At 40.3% G+C, this 16,040-nt stretch overlaps 2 protein-coding genes across 11 annotated transcripts in view; one reads left to right on the top strand and one right to left on the bottom strand.

The window, feature by feature from the left end:
- IMMP2L (inner mitochondrial membrane peptidase subunit 2) overlaps positions 1–16,040 on the bottom strand; it is a 530,240-nt gene that overhangs the window by 301,706 nt on the left and 212,494 nt on the right. Inside the window, exon 4 of one of the 9 annotated variants that reach the window (XM_058190787.1) lies at positions 12,999–13,576. The exons of the other annotated variants lie outside the window; for them this stretch is intronic. Within the exon in view, the coding sequence (XP_058046770.1) occupies positions 13,468–13,576 (109 nt within the window). The 3' untranslated portion in view covers positions 12,999–13,467. Of the gene's footprint in view, positions 1–12,998; positions 13,577–16,040 lie in introns of those variants that run through there. 9 annotated transcript variants of the gene reach the window in all.
- The window catches only part of LRRN3 (leucine rich repeat neuronal 3), a 100,150-nt gene that overhangs the window by 3,861 nt on the left and 80,249 nt on the right, over positions 1–16,040 (top strand). The gene's annotated exons all lie outside the window — the stretch shown is intronic.

Genomic DNA, 16,040 nt, shown 5'->3' with positions numbered 1-16,040 from the left:
CAGACTGATAATACTTTCTTTACATGCATAAGTGGAAAGGCAAAATGATGGATGGAGATTTAAAACCAATTTATTCAATACCGCTATTTTTTAAAATACATGGTAGTAAATATAAAAGGTTTTGAACTAAATCAGAAGAAAAATTACAATAAATCGCTTGAGTTTTGTAATTGTGGGTTAAAATTTTATTGCAATGTGGAAGGACAAATAATGGGTTTCACCATTAAAATATCTTTAGACATAATGTAAACAATAAAAGATCAATGCTGCTTTTTCTTAGGTTTACCAAATAAGGTACTATTACTGCTTACAGCTAACATATTTGTAAGGAGGATAACATATCTGCTCCTTCTAGTTTCAGTCGGATTCATTTAAATACTGATTAGAATAGAATAGAATAGAATTTTATTGGCCAAGTGTGATTGGACACACAAGGAATTTGTCTTGGTGCATATGCTCTCAGTGTACATAAAAGAAAAGATACCTTCATCAAGGTACAACACTTACAACACTTAATGATGGTCATAGGGTACAAATTTAACACTTAATGATACAACACTTAATGATAGTCGTAGGCTACAAATAAGCAATCAGGAAACAATTAGTATCAATATAAATCATAAGGATTACCAGCAACAAAGTTACAGTCATACAGTCATAAATGGAAGGACATGGGTGATAGGAACGATGAGAAGATTAATAGTGCAGATTTAGTAAATAGTTTGACATTGTTGAGGGAATTATTTGTTTAGCAGAGTGATGGCGTTCAGAAAAAACTGTTCTTATGTCTAGTTGTTCTGGGGTGCAGTGCTCTATAGCGTCGTTTTGAGGATAGGAGTTGAAACAGTTTATGTCCAGGATGTGAGAGATCTGTAAATATTTTCACGGCCCTCTTCTTGATTTGTGCAGTGTACAGGTCCTCAATGGAAGGCAGGTTGGTAGCAGTTATTTTTTCTGCAGTTCTAATAATCCTCTGAAGTCTGTGTCTGTCTTGTTGGGTTGCAGAACCAAACCAGACAGTTATAGAGGTACAAATGACAGACTCAATAATGCCTCTGTAGAACTGAATCAGCAGCTCCTTGGGCAGTTTGAGCTTTCTGAGTTGGCGCAGAAAGAACATTCTTTGCTGTCCTTTTTTGATGATGTTTTTGATCTTGTTGTCCATTTAAGATCTTGCAATATGGTAGAACCTAGAAATTTGAAGGTTTCTACTGTTGATACTGTGTTGTCTAGTATTGTGAGAGGTGGAAATATGGAACGGTTTTTCCTAAAGTCTACCACCATTTCTTCGGTTTTGAGTGTGTTCAGTTCCAGATTGTTTCAGTCGCACCACGAGGCTAGTTGTTCAACCTCCCGTCTGTACGTGGATTCATCATTGTCTCGAATGAGACCGATCACTGTTGTGTCATCTGCGAACTTCAGTAGTTTAACAGATGGATCGTTGGAGATGCAGTCATTGGTATACAGAGAGAAGAGAAGTGGGGAGAGCACACATCCTTGGGGGCCCCCTGTGCTAATTGTACAGGTATCTGATGTGATCCTGCTTAGCTTCACCTGCTGCTTCCTGTTTGTTAGGAAGCTTGTGATCCACTTACAAGTCTGTTCAGTACCTGTAGCTGGTAGTTAAAAGAGTTTCTGGGATGATGGTATTATTACAGTAAATCAGATTAATTCTGATTCAATTTATTCATTTAAAGTAGATTCCAGAGTTGTATGCAATCACGTCAAACTTAGTCGAGCTATATTAGAGTCAATTTAGTTAATTTTGCAAAGCTTTAATAAGTTTTCAGTTCTATCCAAGTTAGCTTAAAAATTCATCCTAAATAAGAAAAACAGTGCTGCTTCCACTGCATCTAAATATCCATCTTGCTGAAGCCACAGTTGTCTGTTATTTTTACATTTTCATATACGTCTATTGTAATTAATGTCTTGTTTTAGTAAAGTAACATAAATGTAAAATAGCAACAATAAATCAAACTACAGCTAATCATCAACCTACGGCCACAACTGGAACCAGATTTCAAGTCATTAGGGTCATGAGTCGAGGCATCGGCATAACTGGACTTAATTTTACATTTTTGCAGCAGTCTTTAAGCAAATCCATAGCCATTAAACAAACACCATAATTGTAAATGTGAACCCATTCTTACAAATGAGAGTTTTTTTGCCAGAAACCTGCAAACAAAATCACAAACTGCAGTCACAAGACCAATCATAAAGATAAGTTTATGCCATAAACTACCAAGTGCCCAAAATAGCCCCATGACCACAGGAGATGTGTGTAGCATGATATTTTACAACAGTCTGAAACATTTTATCAATCCTAAAACACCCATTCTGAACCCATTGTAATTTCAAACAATTGCTAAGCAACTGGTTGCAGGTCAAAACTATCTGTAAGCAGAAAAGACTTTGAATCTATAAAAAAGACCAATTTACATGAATCAGAGACTGAAATAATAACAGGAGGATTTAAAATTAAAAAGAGAATATTAAAAATGCTAGAATAGATTAGATAAACAAAAAGATCTGTGCCCTAAACTCAAAATATTTCATTTAAGTGAATTGGTGTTTTTGGAAAAGCATTTTGGTAAAAAGAAAGAGAACAATTAAAATATTTCATATATAACACACTTCTGTAAACATTTCTTTACCACTAATCCAATTTAATAATATGGTGGTAAAGCTGAATCTTGGCTAGGTAACTCTGACTATATTTAGGAGTTGGAAGGAAAGAAAGAAGGAAGATTGGAAAAAAATAAAACTAGATGATATTGGGGATAGCGATTATAGCCCAACTATTTCCTTGATATGCTTTTTGCTTTTGGGCGGGGGGATTTCCTTTACAGGTTGTCCTCTATTTATGACAATTGGGATTGGAATTTATGTTGCTAAGTGATGAAATCATAAAGTGCAACATCATATGAGTGCATCACAGCACTCCTGGGGCACACCCACCCTTACCCACACCCGTTGACATTATTAAGCAAAATTCTTGTTAGTCAAGGACCCACCCTAAGTCAAGCTATTCTGGGTTGATCCCTCTCAGTCCTGAGCTTCAGTTCTTCCAAGATAAGGGATTGTCTCTTCTTCAACTCTGCCTAACTACCTATTCCCCCACCCCATCTCTGTCCTTCTGGCTGCCAAACACTCTCTCTTGCAGAGTGGCAAGCAGCCCCACAACTATGGGGCTCTGGGGCTGCTTGCCATGCACAGCTCTGGAACTTTGTGCACAATATTTGCTTATTTGTACCCTGTTGTTGTTAGTTGCAAAGTCATGTCCGACCCATCGCAACCCCATGGACAACGTTCATGTCTTCTACCATCCTCTGCAGTCCATTTAAACTCATGCCTACTGCTTCAGTGACTCCATCCAGCCACCTCGTTCTCTGTCGTCCCCTTCTTCTTTTGCCCTCAATCTTTCCCAGCATTAGGCTCTTCTCCAGTGAGTCCTTCTTTCTCATTAGGTGGCCAAAGTATTTCAGTTTCATCTTCAGGATCTGGCCTTCTAAAGAGCAGTCAGGGTTGATCTCATAAACAACGACCTCTCATCTCTTGACTGGCAAAATCTATTCTCAACCTGTATCACTGCCGAAGATCACTACAGTTTTCCTACTTGAAATCAATATAATCATCAAACTATATGTACCACAAATCACCACCACAATAAGAAAAAACAAATTACCCATATCAATAAAAAAACTTCAATCCAAAAAAAAATCCCTCTGGAGAAGAAACAAAAAGGGCCATGTAGCAAACTTCAAAAACCGTTACAGAAATATTTGCAACCAAATAAAACTGAATGCACCATTTACCATACAAAGCAAGAAGACGACCTTCTGCGTACAAATTCCAATCGTGCTTTTTATAATTTTGTGAACAATAAACTTAAAGAATCAAGATCCATCCCACCACTAAAAGAATCTAACGGTAAAGAATGTAATGATGAAACAGTTAAAGCAAACCTCTTTGGCTCAGTCTTTGTTAACAGTGATGGCACATATCCAACATTCCCCAATTGTACCAACAATGATTACAATGACTTAACACATAGACTTCACAGAAGATAATGTTGAAAAAGCTCTTCGCAACCTGAAACCATCTTTATCTATTGGGCCTGATGGACTATGTGCATACTTCTTTAAAAAAACTTTCAATTAATATAGCAGAACCCCTAATCTTTGATAAAACTTTCACGACTGTTTCCCTTCCCAAACTTTGGTCTCTAGCCAGAGTCATCCCTATCTTCAAAAAAGGGGATCCCAACCTAGTTGAAAACTATAGACCAATCTCTCTATGCTGCAGAGAGACCAATCTCTCTATTACCTGCAAAGTAATGGAATCTATCATCAACCAATCCATTACCCTCCCACCCTGAAACAAACAACCTACTCTCTAATAAACAATTTGGTTTCAGGAAAAAAATATCATGTAACTTACAACTTCTCCACTGCAAAAACATATGGACTACTAATCTTGATCAAGGCAAAGCAATAGATGCAATCTACATAGACTTCTGCAAAGCTTTTGACTCAGTAGTACACGATAAACTTTTCCTAAAACTAAAATCCTATGGCATTTCAGGACCTCTTCACAATTGGATAACTGCTTTCCTACCAAACAGACAACAAGTGGTCAAAATTGACAATGCTCTATCAAATCCTGTTCCTGTCAAAAGTGGCGTTCCTCAAGGAGCGTTGTCAGACCAACACTCTTCATACTATACATAAATGATCTCTGTGACTATATCTCAAGTTATTATGTTCTCTTTGCTGACGATGTTAAACTATTTAACACCACCAACAATACTACTACCCTTCAAAAAGACCTTGACTTTGTATACGATTGGTCTAAAACTGGTCTAAAACTTGGCAACTCCAAATCTCAACCAGCAAATGCTCAGTCTTACATATTGGAAAAAAGAACCCAAACACTAAGTACTAGCTTGATGGACATTACTTTACAGATGACCCCCACCCTGTAAAAGACCTTGTGTCACCTTGGAGTTTTCATATCAAATGATCTAAGTGCCAAAGCTCATTGCAACTACATAGCAAAAAAAGGCTCTAAGAGTTGTAAACCTAATTTTGTGTAGCTTCTTTTCCAAAAACACTACACTACTAACCAGAGCATATAAAACATTTGCAAGACCCATTCTTGAATACAGCTTACCTGTCTGAAACCCATACCACATCTCTGACATTAATACAATTGAACAAGTCCAGAAATATTTTACAAGAAGAGTTCTCCGCTCCTCTGTAAACAACAAAATACCTTATACCTCCAGATTTGAAATCCTGGGATTAGAAAACTTAGAACTCCGCCGACTCCGACATGACCTGTGTTTAACATCTATTGCAATGTCCTTCCTGTTAAAGACTACTTCAGCTTCAATCGCAATAATACAAGAGCAAACAATAGATTCAAACTTAATGTTAACCGCTTCAATCTTGATTGCAGAAATTATGACTTTTGTAACAGAGTTGTTAACGCTTGGAACACACTACCTGACTCTGTGGTCTCTTCTCAAACTCCCAAAAGCTTTAACCAAAAACTGTCTACCATTGACCTCACCCCATTCCTAAGAGGACTATAAGGGGCATGCATAAGTGCACAAAAGTGCTGTCGTGTCCCACTCCTCCGCTGACGGCTGGGTCAGGGAAATCCGAATCACGCTTGCCTCTGCAGCTCTGCCCAAAGTCCTAGCAAAGTCCTCAGAGCAGGCAGGAGACCAGAAAGTGACTTCAGCAAGATAAGTTCAACTTTGCCTGACTCAGAGACTGCCAGAAAGCAGATCCTTTATATAGGCCATGGGGTGTTGCTCCATGACTCAGCACTCATTAAGACCTGCCCCTCCCTTCCTTATGTTGCCTCCGCCTATCCAGTCTTCTGATGCGAATCAGCAGCTGTTGGAAATAAACTTTCCTCAGGCTCACATGCTGTGGAGGAGTGGGAGGGGTCTAGCTGCTCCGTTTGCCTGGGCATGGAGCCAGGGCTGGGGCCGGGGGGTGCTCCCTCCTCTGCAGCCTGCTTGGGCATGGAGCCAGGGCTGGGGCCGGGAGATGCCCCCTCCTCAGCCTGTCTGGGCATGGAGCCAGGGCTGGGGCCGGGAGGACATTCTTCAGCGTTCGGAAGCAGATAAGCAGCCCCCGGCTGCGGTGAGAGCGGGCAAGACACAACAAGTGCCTACCGTTCCTGTCCTATTGTTTTCTTTCATTATATGTGCTTGTATATAATGTTGTGACAAAATAAATAAATAAATAAATAAATAAATAAATAAATAAATAAATAAATCTCCTCTAGAACTGACTTGTTTGTTCGCCTTGCAGTCCAAGGGACTTGCAGGAGTCTTCTCCAGCATCAGAGTTCAAAGGCCTCAATTCTTTGGCGCTCAGCCTTTCTTATGGTCCAACCTTCACAGCCATACATTGCAACTGGGAAAACCATAGCCTTGACTATACGCACTTTTGTTGGCAGGGTGATGTCTCTGCTTTTTAGTATGCTGTCTAGAATTGCCATAGCTTTCCTCCCCAGGAGCAAGCGTCTTTTAATTTCTTGGCTGCAGTCCCCATCTGTGGTGATCTTGGAGCCCAGAAAAATAAAATCTGTCACTACCTCCATTTCTTCACCATCTATCTGCCAGGAATTGAGAGGGCTGGATGCCATGATTTTAGTTTTCTTAATGTTGAGTTTCAAGCCAACTTTTGCACTCTCCTCCTTCACCCGCATCAAGAGACTCTTTAGTTCCTCTTCGCTTTCTGCCATTAGAATGGTATCATCTGCATATCTGAGGTTGTTGATATTTCTTCCAGCAATCTTAATTCCAATTTTTGATTCATCTAGCCCCGTCTTTCTCATGATGTGTTCTGCATATGTTAAATAGGCAGGGTGAAAGTATACAGCCTTGCCGGAGTCCTCTCCCAATTTTGAACCAATTAGTGTTCCGTGTCCAGTTCTCACTGTTGCTTCTTGACCCGCATACAGGTTTCTCAAGAGACAAATAAGATGGTCTGGTACTCCCATCTCTTTAAGAACTTGCCACAATTTGTTGTGATCCACACAATCAAAGGCTTTAGCATAGTCAATGAAGCAGAAGTAGATGTTTTTTTGGAACTCCCTAGCTTTCTCAATTATCCAGCGTATGTTGGCAATTTGATCTCTAGTTCCTCTGCCTCTACGAAATCCTGCCTGTACTTCTGGTAGTTCTCAATCCACATACTGCTGAAGCCTAGCTTGTAGGATTTTAAGCATAACCTTACTAGCATGTGAAATGAGTGAAATGGTGCGATAGTTTGAACATTCTTTGGCATTGCCTTTCTTTGGAATTGGAATTTAAACTGACCTTTTCCAATCCTGTGGCCATTGTTGAGTTTTCCAAATTTGCTGGCAAATTGGGTATAGCACTTTTACTGGGTCGTCTTTTAAGATTTTGAATAGCTCAGCTGGAATACTGTCTTCTCCACTAGCTTTGTTGCTGCTCAGATTTCCTAAGGCCCATTTGACTTCACATTCTAGGATGTCTGGCTCAAGGTTAGTGACAACCCCATCGTGGTTATCAGGGACGTTAAACTCATTCTTGTATAGTTCTTCTGTGTAATTTTGCCACCTCTTCTTAATCTCTTCTGCCTCTGTTAAGCCCCTGCCATTTTGGTCCTTTATCATGCCCATCTTTGCATGAAACGCTCCCTTCATATCTCCAATTTTCTTGAAGAGATCTCTGGTCCTCCCTATTCTATTGTTTTCTTCTATTTCTTTGCACTGTTCATTTAAGAATGCATTCTTATCTCTTCTAGCTATTCTCTAGAATTCTGCATTTAACTGGGTTACTTTCTCTTTCTCCCTTGCCTTTCACTTCCCTTCTTTCCTCACCTATTTGCAGAGCTTCCTCAGACAGCCATTTTGCTTTCTTGCATTTCCTTTTCTTTGGAATGGTTTTAGTTGCTACCTCTTGTACAATGTTGCGAACCTCTGTCCATAGTTCATCAGGCACTCTGTCTATCAGATCTAATTCTTTAAATCTATTTGTCACCTCTACTGTATATTCATCAGGGATATGATTTAGTTCATACCTGAGTGGCCTGGTGCTTTTCCCTACTTTCTTTAGTTTAAGCCTAAATTTTGCAAGAAGCAGCTCATGATCTGAGCCACAGTCAGCTCCTGGTCTTGTTTTTACTCACTGTATAGAGCTTCTCCATCTTTGGCTGCAGAGCACATAGTCAATCTGATTTCTGTGTTGACCGTCTGGTGATGTCCATGTGTAGAGTCGTCTCTTAGGTTGTTGGAAAAGAGTGTTTGCTATGATCATCGTATTATCTTGACAGAATTCTATCAGCCTGTGCCCTGCTTCATTTTGTACTCCAAGGCCATACTTGCCTGTTATTCCGGTTATCTTTTGGCTTCCTACTTTAGCATTCCAATCTCCCATGATGATAAGGACATCATTTTTTGGTGTTAATTCTATCAGGTGCTGTAGGGCTTCATAGAACCGGTCAATTTCACCTTCTTCAGCACCAGTGGTTGGGGCATAGACTTGAACAACTGCGATATTGAATGGTTTGCCTTGGATTCGGACTGAGATCATTCCCAGTATTGCTTTTCCTACTTTTTTATTGATTATGAAGGCTACTCCATTTCTTCTGAGGGATTCTTGCCCACAGTAGTATACCTGATAGTCATCTGAATTAATTTCACCCATTCCTGTCCACTTTAGTTCGCTGATTCCTAAGTTGTCGATGTTCAGTCTTGTCATCTCTTGTTTGACCACATCCAGCTTGCCTTGATTCATGGATCTTACATTCCAGTTCCTATGGAGAAAAAATCTTTACAGCATTGGACTTTCCTTTCACCACCATATACATCCACAGCTGAGCGTCCTTTCGGCTTTGGCCCAGTCGCTTCATTCTTTCTGGCGCTACTAGCACTAGCCCTCCGCTCTTCCCCAGTAGCATATTGGACACCTTCTGACCTGAGGGGCTCATCTTCCGGCGTCATCTTTTTTCCTTTTTTTACTGTCCATGGGGTTTTCATGGCAAAGATACTGGAGTGGGTTGCCATTTCCTTCTCCAGTGAATTACGTTTTGTCAGAACTCTCTGCTATGACCTGTCCGTCTTGGGTGTCCCTGCACGGCATAGCTCATAGTTTCATTGAGCTACGCAAGCCCCTTCGCCACGACAAGGCAGTAATCCATGAAAGGGTATTTGTACCCTATGATTATCATTAAGTGTTGTATCTTTAAGTGTTAAATTGTACCCTATGACCATCATTTGTGCTGTAAATGTTGTACCTTGATGAAGGTATCTTTTCTTTTATGTACACTGAGAGCATATGCACCAAGACAAATTCATTGTGTTTCCAATTACACTTGGCCAATAAAAATAAAAAAATAAAAAAATATAGTTCTGGGGCTGCAAGAAGGCCTAGACTTGCACCATACCATGAAGCTACAGCTGCCCCTGGAAACACAGCTGCAATGCAGGACAAAACTGCCATATCCTGGAAAGACCTGGCAGTATGGAACAATGTGGGTATGTCCTGAGAAGCACAAAAGCAAGGTAAAAAGCCACAATGTCTCAGGATCCACCGCACCCCACCCCCCACCCCAAGATCCTTACCATCCTGTGCTTCAACATCACAGCTAACTTTGCTGTCTTCTTGCTCCTTTTGCAGATGACGCATGTCCACCTTGAGCCTTTGTGAGGCCACTGCTGGCGATATGGGGCTATCTTTCCCAGATCTCTTGAGGAAACTGCCAGCATAACCTTGGAAAGAAAGCCTTGAGGAAGGGGTCACATAATGTAGAGGGCCAAAGGGGCATAGGGGGAGATAAAAAGGTGGGCAGGTGGGGTTGAAATCCCCTTGAGGTAGTAATTGCAGATAGTTTGCCAAGTGCCTGAAATTTGATCATCTGACTATAGGGATGCTGCAATGGCCATATATTTGGGGTCAAGTCATAAGTTCCTTCATTCAGTTCCACTGTAACTTCAAACAGTCACTAAATGAACGGTCGTAAGTTGAGGACCACTTGCAAAAAATACTTATCTTAACAATATAGTCCTTAGAGATATTCAAGGTATCTCAGGGAGAGATAGGCCTTAGCCATTAATTTGTTTATCTGAACATTTATAGTCTTTAAAAGTTCATTTTCTCATTCTAAAAAAATGGAACTCAATGGGTTTTCTGTCCACTCAAATGTAGGTGTGTTCGTATCCTTGGCTGGATCACAATTCAAACACATGGTCCAAAACATTTAGCATTCCTAAGTAATATACTTTTTTTAAATTAAGTCTTATTTTTTTTTTTTTACAAACATCGTTGTGTGAACAGTGTAATACTGGAGTGTCTTACATTTTAGTACAAATAAAACAATATTCTTCATATTTAAGACTGTTGACAATCTTATACAGTTTTAGTAATAGTACACATATTTTGTTGAATTATAATCTTTATTGTTTAATTATTCAATATTTCAATATATTATTTTTATAACCATCACCATATTCCCCTTTCTCTAACTTCCAACCTTTTTTTAACTTATCTCACTATTGTTTTTAAGAAATGTTCCCCCTTTTTTATTCATTATCTCTCACCGGCTTTAAAGCTTTAATTATTTGTTACTTAGTTTGTCTCCCATATTCCTCTCTTGGATCTTTATCTTTATATGCTTCCACTTCTTAGTCAATCCTCTTAAATATTTCTCCCTTCTCTACCCTGTTCCATTGTCTAATTTTCAAATTGCCTACTCTTACTCCTATCTCTCAAAAAGATCTTCCTGAAGTTCTAGTTCTTGTTTAACTTCCCTTAAAATACTCTCCCCTTGTTTTATTTCCTCAATAATTATTATTTTTATTTTTATCTCCCTCTTGTCATTTCTTTTTATTTGTTGTTTTGTCTGTTCTAATTTTCCAGCTGCTCTTTCAGTTAGCTCCTCCTCTTCCTGGGCATCCTGGTTTCTCCTTGTCTTTTGTGTCATAATTTCCAGCTTTTAATCTATGCTCTGTATTTTGTTCATAATCCCCTCACATCTTCTCATCAAGGTGTCTTTAATACTCTGAGTTATCAACACAATTTCTTCCCAAATTCTACTCATTTTTTGTTTTTCTTTCTTTTCTTTTTGTCCAATAATCCAGCAATTGTATATTCAAACCTAAAGCCACTTCTCAAAAAATTCAATGTCCAATGCCCAAGACTCTTCTGAAATTAATCAGTCTGTTCTTCTAAATAATCCAAAAGTGGAACCTTCATGAATCCCTTTGCCAGTTCAGTCTTATATTCAGGGGTCTTTTTCGTAATAAAGTTTTTCTTATTCTCACATTTAGATCTCCAAAAGCAAGTCTTTCCAGAATTTTGGGAATATGTTGTACCTTCCTTTGACAGCAGGTGGCACTCTTAAATCAGATTTCAATCTTAACCATTCTTATTCAATTTTACTAGCGTACTCCAAAATATAAATGTGATATAGCTTTTTATGTAAATAGCTCCAGCATTTTAAAATGCCTAGCACAAGCCAATGTCTGTCCAATTAGAAAATCCAATTTTCTACATTTTTAACAAATTTTCTATTTTCTTCCTTTAGTTCTTTTTCCTTCCGTTTTAAAGTTTAGCTCAAGGTGTTAAGTTGCATTCACTTTATAGATAACTATGGGACTCTTTTTTCCTGAATATTCTTTTGGGGTTACATTTTCAATAAAAAGGATTATTCTCACCCAGGGCAAACACTATTCACTCTTCATAGATGTTAAGCTGTCTCTGGCTCTGTTCTCCTTGCTGTGACACAGAGTGGAAAAAAAGCCCTAGAGTTCTGCAGGATAGTTGCGCTCTCACCTATGATCTCACAGGATGCCCCTCCTTAGCTTTGCCACCCCTCCAAGGCGGTTTTGGCTCCTTTTGGAGCCCACAATCAGGGGGAACTCACACAAACCATTTAGATTTAGTTATATATTTCTTTAATGCTTCATGCAGTTCATAAGTAGATATATAATCAGAGGTACTACTGTTATAAATGACTGTTGTGGTATTCTGAATATCCACACAATCTCTCATTTTTGTAATACAGTATAGTTAATGAATGTAGATAATTACGAATACGCATATTTGAAATGGAATAAAAACTGCAAGTCACATAGCAACAACAAAGAGGATCCATCACGCCATTCCATCTCTACTAAGAAACACAAACTTGATTTTGTTTCAATACCTCCAAATTAGAGAACTGTGCTGCTTCTCATTCCTCAAGTATGCCACTAGTTGCAATATTCCAAAAGTCATTAGAATATGACTGCTTTGAAATACTTAATTTTTGGAAATTTGATGAATTGAACATTAATATGAAAGTTATACAAGTAATTATATGATCAGTGGCATGAATGAAATTGATTCCTGAAGAACATTTATAATATCTTCAGGATCATAAGTATTGGCAGCATATAGATGGCAACAGTGCAATGCCAACTTGGATGACTTCTTTCCATTCTGTATTTAAATGCTTCCTAAATTTCCCTTCATGGATATTTGGAATCACCAAGAAAAAAAGTCCAAAGTCTCATACAATTACTTACTGTTTATTAAGTTCTATGAACATGGAATTTGTGAAACAAATAGTATTACCCAAAAAACAAAAAAAACCCACCCCTGAAGTTAGCATAATTTCCACAAAATAGAATAAAATAGAATAGAGCTGGAAGGGACCTTGGAGGTCTTCTAGTCCAGCAGTCACCAACCAGTGGTTCGCTGACCGGGTCCGTGGAGAAATCTTCGTACTTTTGCCAGTCCACCCTGGTGGAAGACGGCCCACCACAAGTGGGCTGAAGCAGCACTTGCAATGGCTGGAAGCTGTAGGAGCGAAGCACTACTTGCACTTGTGCAGTATCAGCATTCCGCCTTGGTATACTTGCCCAGCTGGTGGCGCAAAGCAGCCCTGGTCTCCTGCCGCTTGGGACTGGGAGTGATAAATGGCGACTGGTCCGGGGAGCAGCTGGATTTTGCTATTGCGGATGCCAGATCAGCTCCCTACAAGCTCATCTCATGAAGAGCGCTTGCTGAAGCTGCGCGGGAAACCACTGTTTACAGCTCCGAGTCCCAAGTGGCAGGAGACGAGGGCTGCTTTGCTCCACTGGCTGGGCAAATATACTAAGGTGGAATGCTGATGCCACGCGAAATAATATAGTGAAAAAGAGACAGAATGAAAGAGAGAGAGAGAGAGAGAGAGAGACAGAGAGACAAAGAATGAGACAGAGAAAGAGAATGAGAGAGAATGAGAGAGAATGAGAGAGAATGAGAGCACCGCCTCAGAAGTGCAGGGGGGGCAAAGGGGGATGTCTTGCATTAAGTATCGACCCCCCCACCTCAATTTCGTGAGGTTGGCGCAGTGGGCAGCGGTCCTTCCCGGCACTCCTTGTTTCTCCGGACACTCCACACACACACACACCGCTTCTGCCCGCCTCCTCCTCCTCTTGGAGTCTCTGGGCTGCTTACTCAGCAGAGGGAAAAGGGCACTCCACCACCTGGCTTGCCTGCCTCCCCGGGGATGTCGCCCAGGGGACCGCTCTCTTTGCAGTACTTGCTCGAAGCTGCCTGGCTCTGAAAGGGATGAGCAGAGAATCAGAATCAGAATCAGAATCAGAGAGAGAGAGAGAGAGAGAGAAAGAGAGATAAAGAGATGAGAGAGAGAGAATGAGTGGGAGAGAGAGGGGGGAGAGAAAGACTGGGGGCGAGAGAAAGAGAGAATTAGAGAGAAAGAGTGGGAGAGAGAGAGAGAAAGAGTAGGAGAAAGAGGGGAGAAAGAGAGAGGGGGAGAGAGAAAGATGAGAGAGAGAGGATGAGTGGGAGAGAGAGGGGAGAAAGAGGAGAAAGAGATGAGAGAATGAGTGGGAGAGAGAGAAAGAGAGAGGGGCGGAGAGAGAATGAGAGAGAAAGAGTGAGAGAGAGAGGGGAGGGAGGAGAAAGAGAGAAAGAGAGAGGAGGGACAGTGCCTGAAGGACCCCATCCCATCACTGGGAGTCCAGGCGCTTCATCAAGTGGCACGCTGGATTCGTATTAGTGGTCCGTGGGATTTAAAATTATGGACTTGGTGGTTCCTGAGGTCCAAAAGCTTGGGGACCCTTGTTCTAGTCCAGCCCCCTGCTCAAGAAGGAGAATCTATACTTTTTCAGGTAAGTGGTTAGCTAGTCTCTTCTTAAAAACCTCCAGTGATGGACAGCCCACGATTTCTGAGGACAGGCTATTCCACGGATTAATTGTCCTCACTGTTAGGAAGTTTCTTTTTAACTTCAGGTTGCTTTTCTCTTTGGTTAATTTCCAACCATTGTTTCTTGTCTGACCCTCTGATGCTTAGTAGAACAATTTGACCCCCCCTTCTTTCTGGCAGCCCCTCAAATACTGGAATACTGCTATCATGTCACCCCTAATTCTTCTTTTCTTTAGACTAGCCAAACCCGAATCCTGCAGCTGTTCTTCATATGTTTTAATCTCCAGGCCTTTGATTATCTTAGTTGCTCTTCTCTGAACTTTTTTAAAGATCTCAACATCTTTTTTGTAGTATGGTAACCAAAATTGGTTACAGTATTCTAGGTGTGGTCTTACTAGGATTTTATAAAGCAGTACTAATACTTCATGTGATCTTGATTCTATGCTTCTGTTATAGAACCCAGGATTGTACTAGCTTTTTTGACAGCTGCTGCACACTGCTGTCTCATATTCAAGTGATCATCCACTAGGATGAGTTCCCTCTTATATTTATTGTTTTTGAGTCAGGCCTAATCTGTACTTATACCTTTGATTTTTCCAGCCTAAATATAAAACTTGCTTTTATCCACTTAAAATTTATTTTCTTGGATAGGGCCTATTGTTCAAGATCTTTTTGGATCCTGAGCTTGTCTTCTGGGGTGTTGGCTATTCCTGCCAGTTTAGTGTCATCTGCAAATTTGATGAGTTCCCCTTCTATTCCGTTTTCTAAGTTATTTATGAATATATTGAAGAATACTGGGCCTTAGATGGAGTCTTGTGGTACCCCACTCCTTACTTCTCACCATGTGGATGTGTTATAGTGGTTATGTCTGCTGTATTGGAAGGATTATTCTGAGATGCTTTTCCTGACTTTTTAGGAATTGCCTTCAGCTGCTCCTGGAAGGTATTTTACAGTTACATTACAAGTATATATGTAGATATATACTTATAATGTCAGCTTATCAGGACTTTTCCAATTAAATTTCCTGAAACATGGTGTCAGAAGTTTGAATCCATGTCTTCCTGATACATTTGAGGCATACTCTTGGAAGCCAAGCAGTTGAAGCATGGCAGCTGCTAACAGCATACCTCTGCCTGAGGCCATGAGGGTGAGTGGAGACTGCAGCAGCAATTGGGATACGTTCAGGGCAGAGTTTGAAGACTATTCCTTAGCTACAGGCTTGAATAATAAGCCGGCAGCAGTACAAGCTGCCACATTAAGGAGATTGATGGGCAGTGAATGACTCCACATTTATAAACACAACTTAACCCTTACTGAAGAGCAAATTTTAGACCTCTTAAAAATGAGGGGAGGCATGGCCAGCGTCACGACGAGACGGTCGTGAACCCTGGGAGCTCTGGGGGGTAGTGCTGATATCCCCATCATTATGGGGGGTCCATAATGGACCATAGCTGTCCTGCAGGGACAGCGAAAAAAGAAGGAATTGCTGGAGCGAACAGGGAAGTTGCAAATTACCTGCAGCACCGGCCTTTTAGCCTTCAATCCAGCAATGAAGACCACAGCCATTACAAGCTGCCAAAGTCGGGACGGCCACATAAGATTGTGCTGGATTGGTGAATTGGTGAAGCCGGGTGAGTGAACACCAACTTATGGTGAGGCACCTTAAAATTGATAACTGCAACAAAAAATTTTAAACCCTAGAATAGCGGCTAAATTGACAAGGACTGTTAATATAAATAGAATACAAGAAACGGAAGCAGTACCCAAAGACCTGACAAAAATTTGACTTTTGAAATTGAAGTCCAGATCCTTTAAACAAAAAGGGGAAAATGGAATTTTTAATTAAAGCTGGAATTT

Source organism: Ahaetulla prasina, chromosome 7, assembly GCF_028640845.1.
Source record: "Ahaetulla prasina isolate Xishuangbanna chromosome 7, ASM2864084v1, whole genome shotgun sequence".
NCBI lineage: Eukaryota > Metazoa > Chordata > Lepidosauria > Squamata > Colubridae > Ahaetulla > Ahaetulla prasina.
The sequence above is the reverse complement of the archived record's forward strand: the minus strand, read 5'-3'. Positions and strand labels throughout refer to the sequence as shown.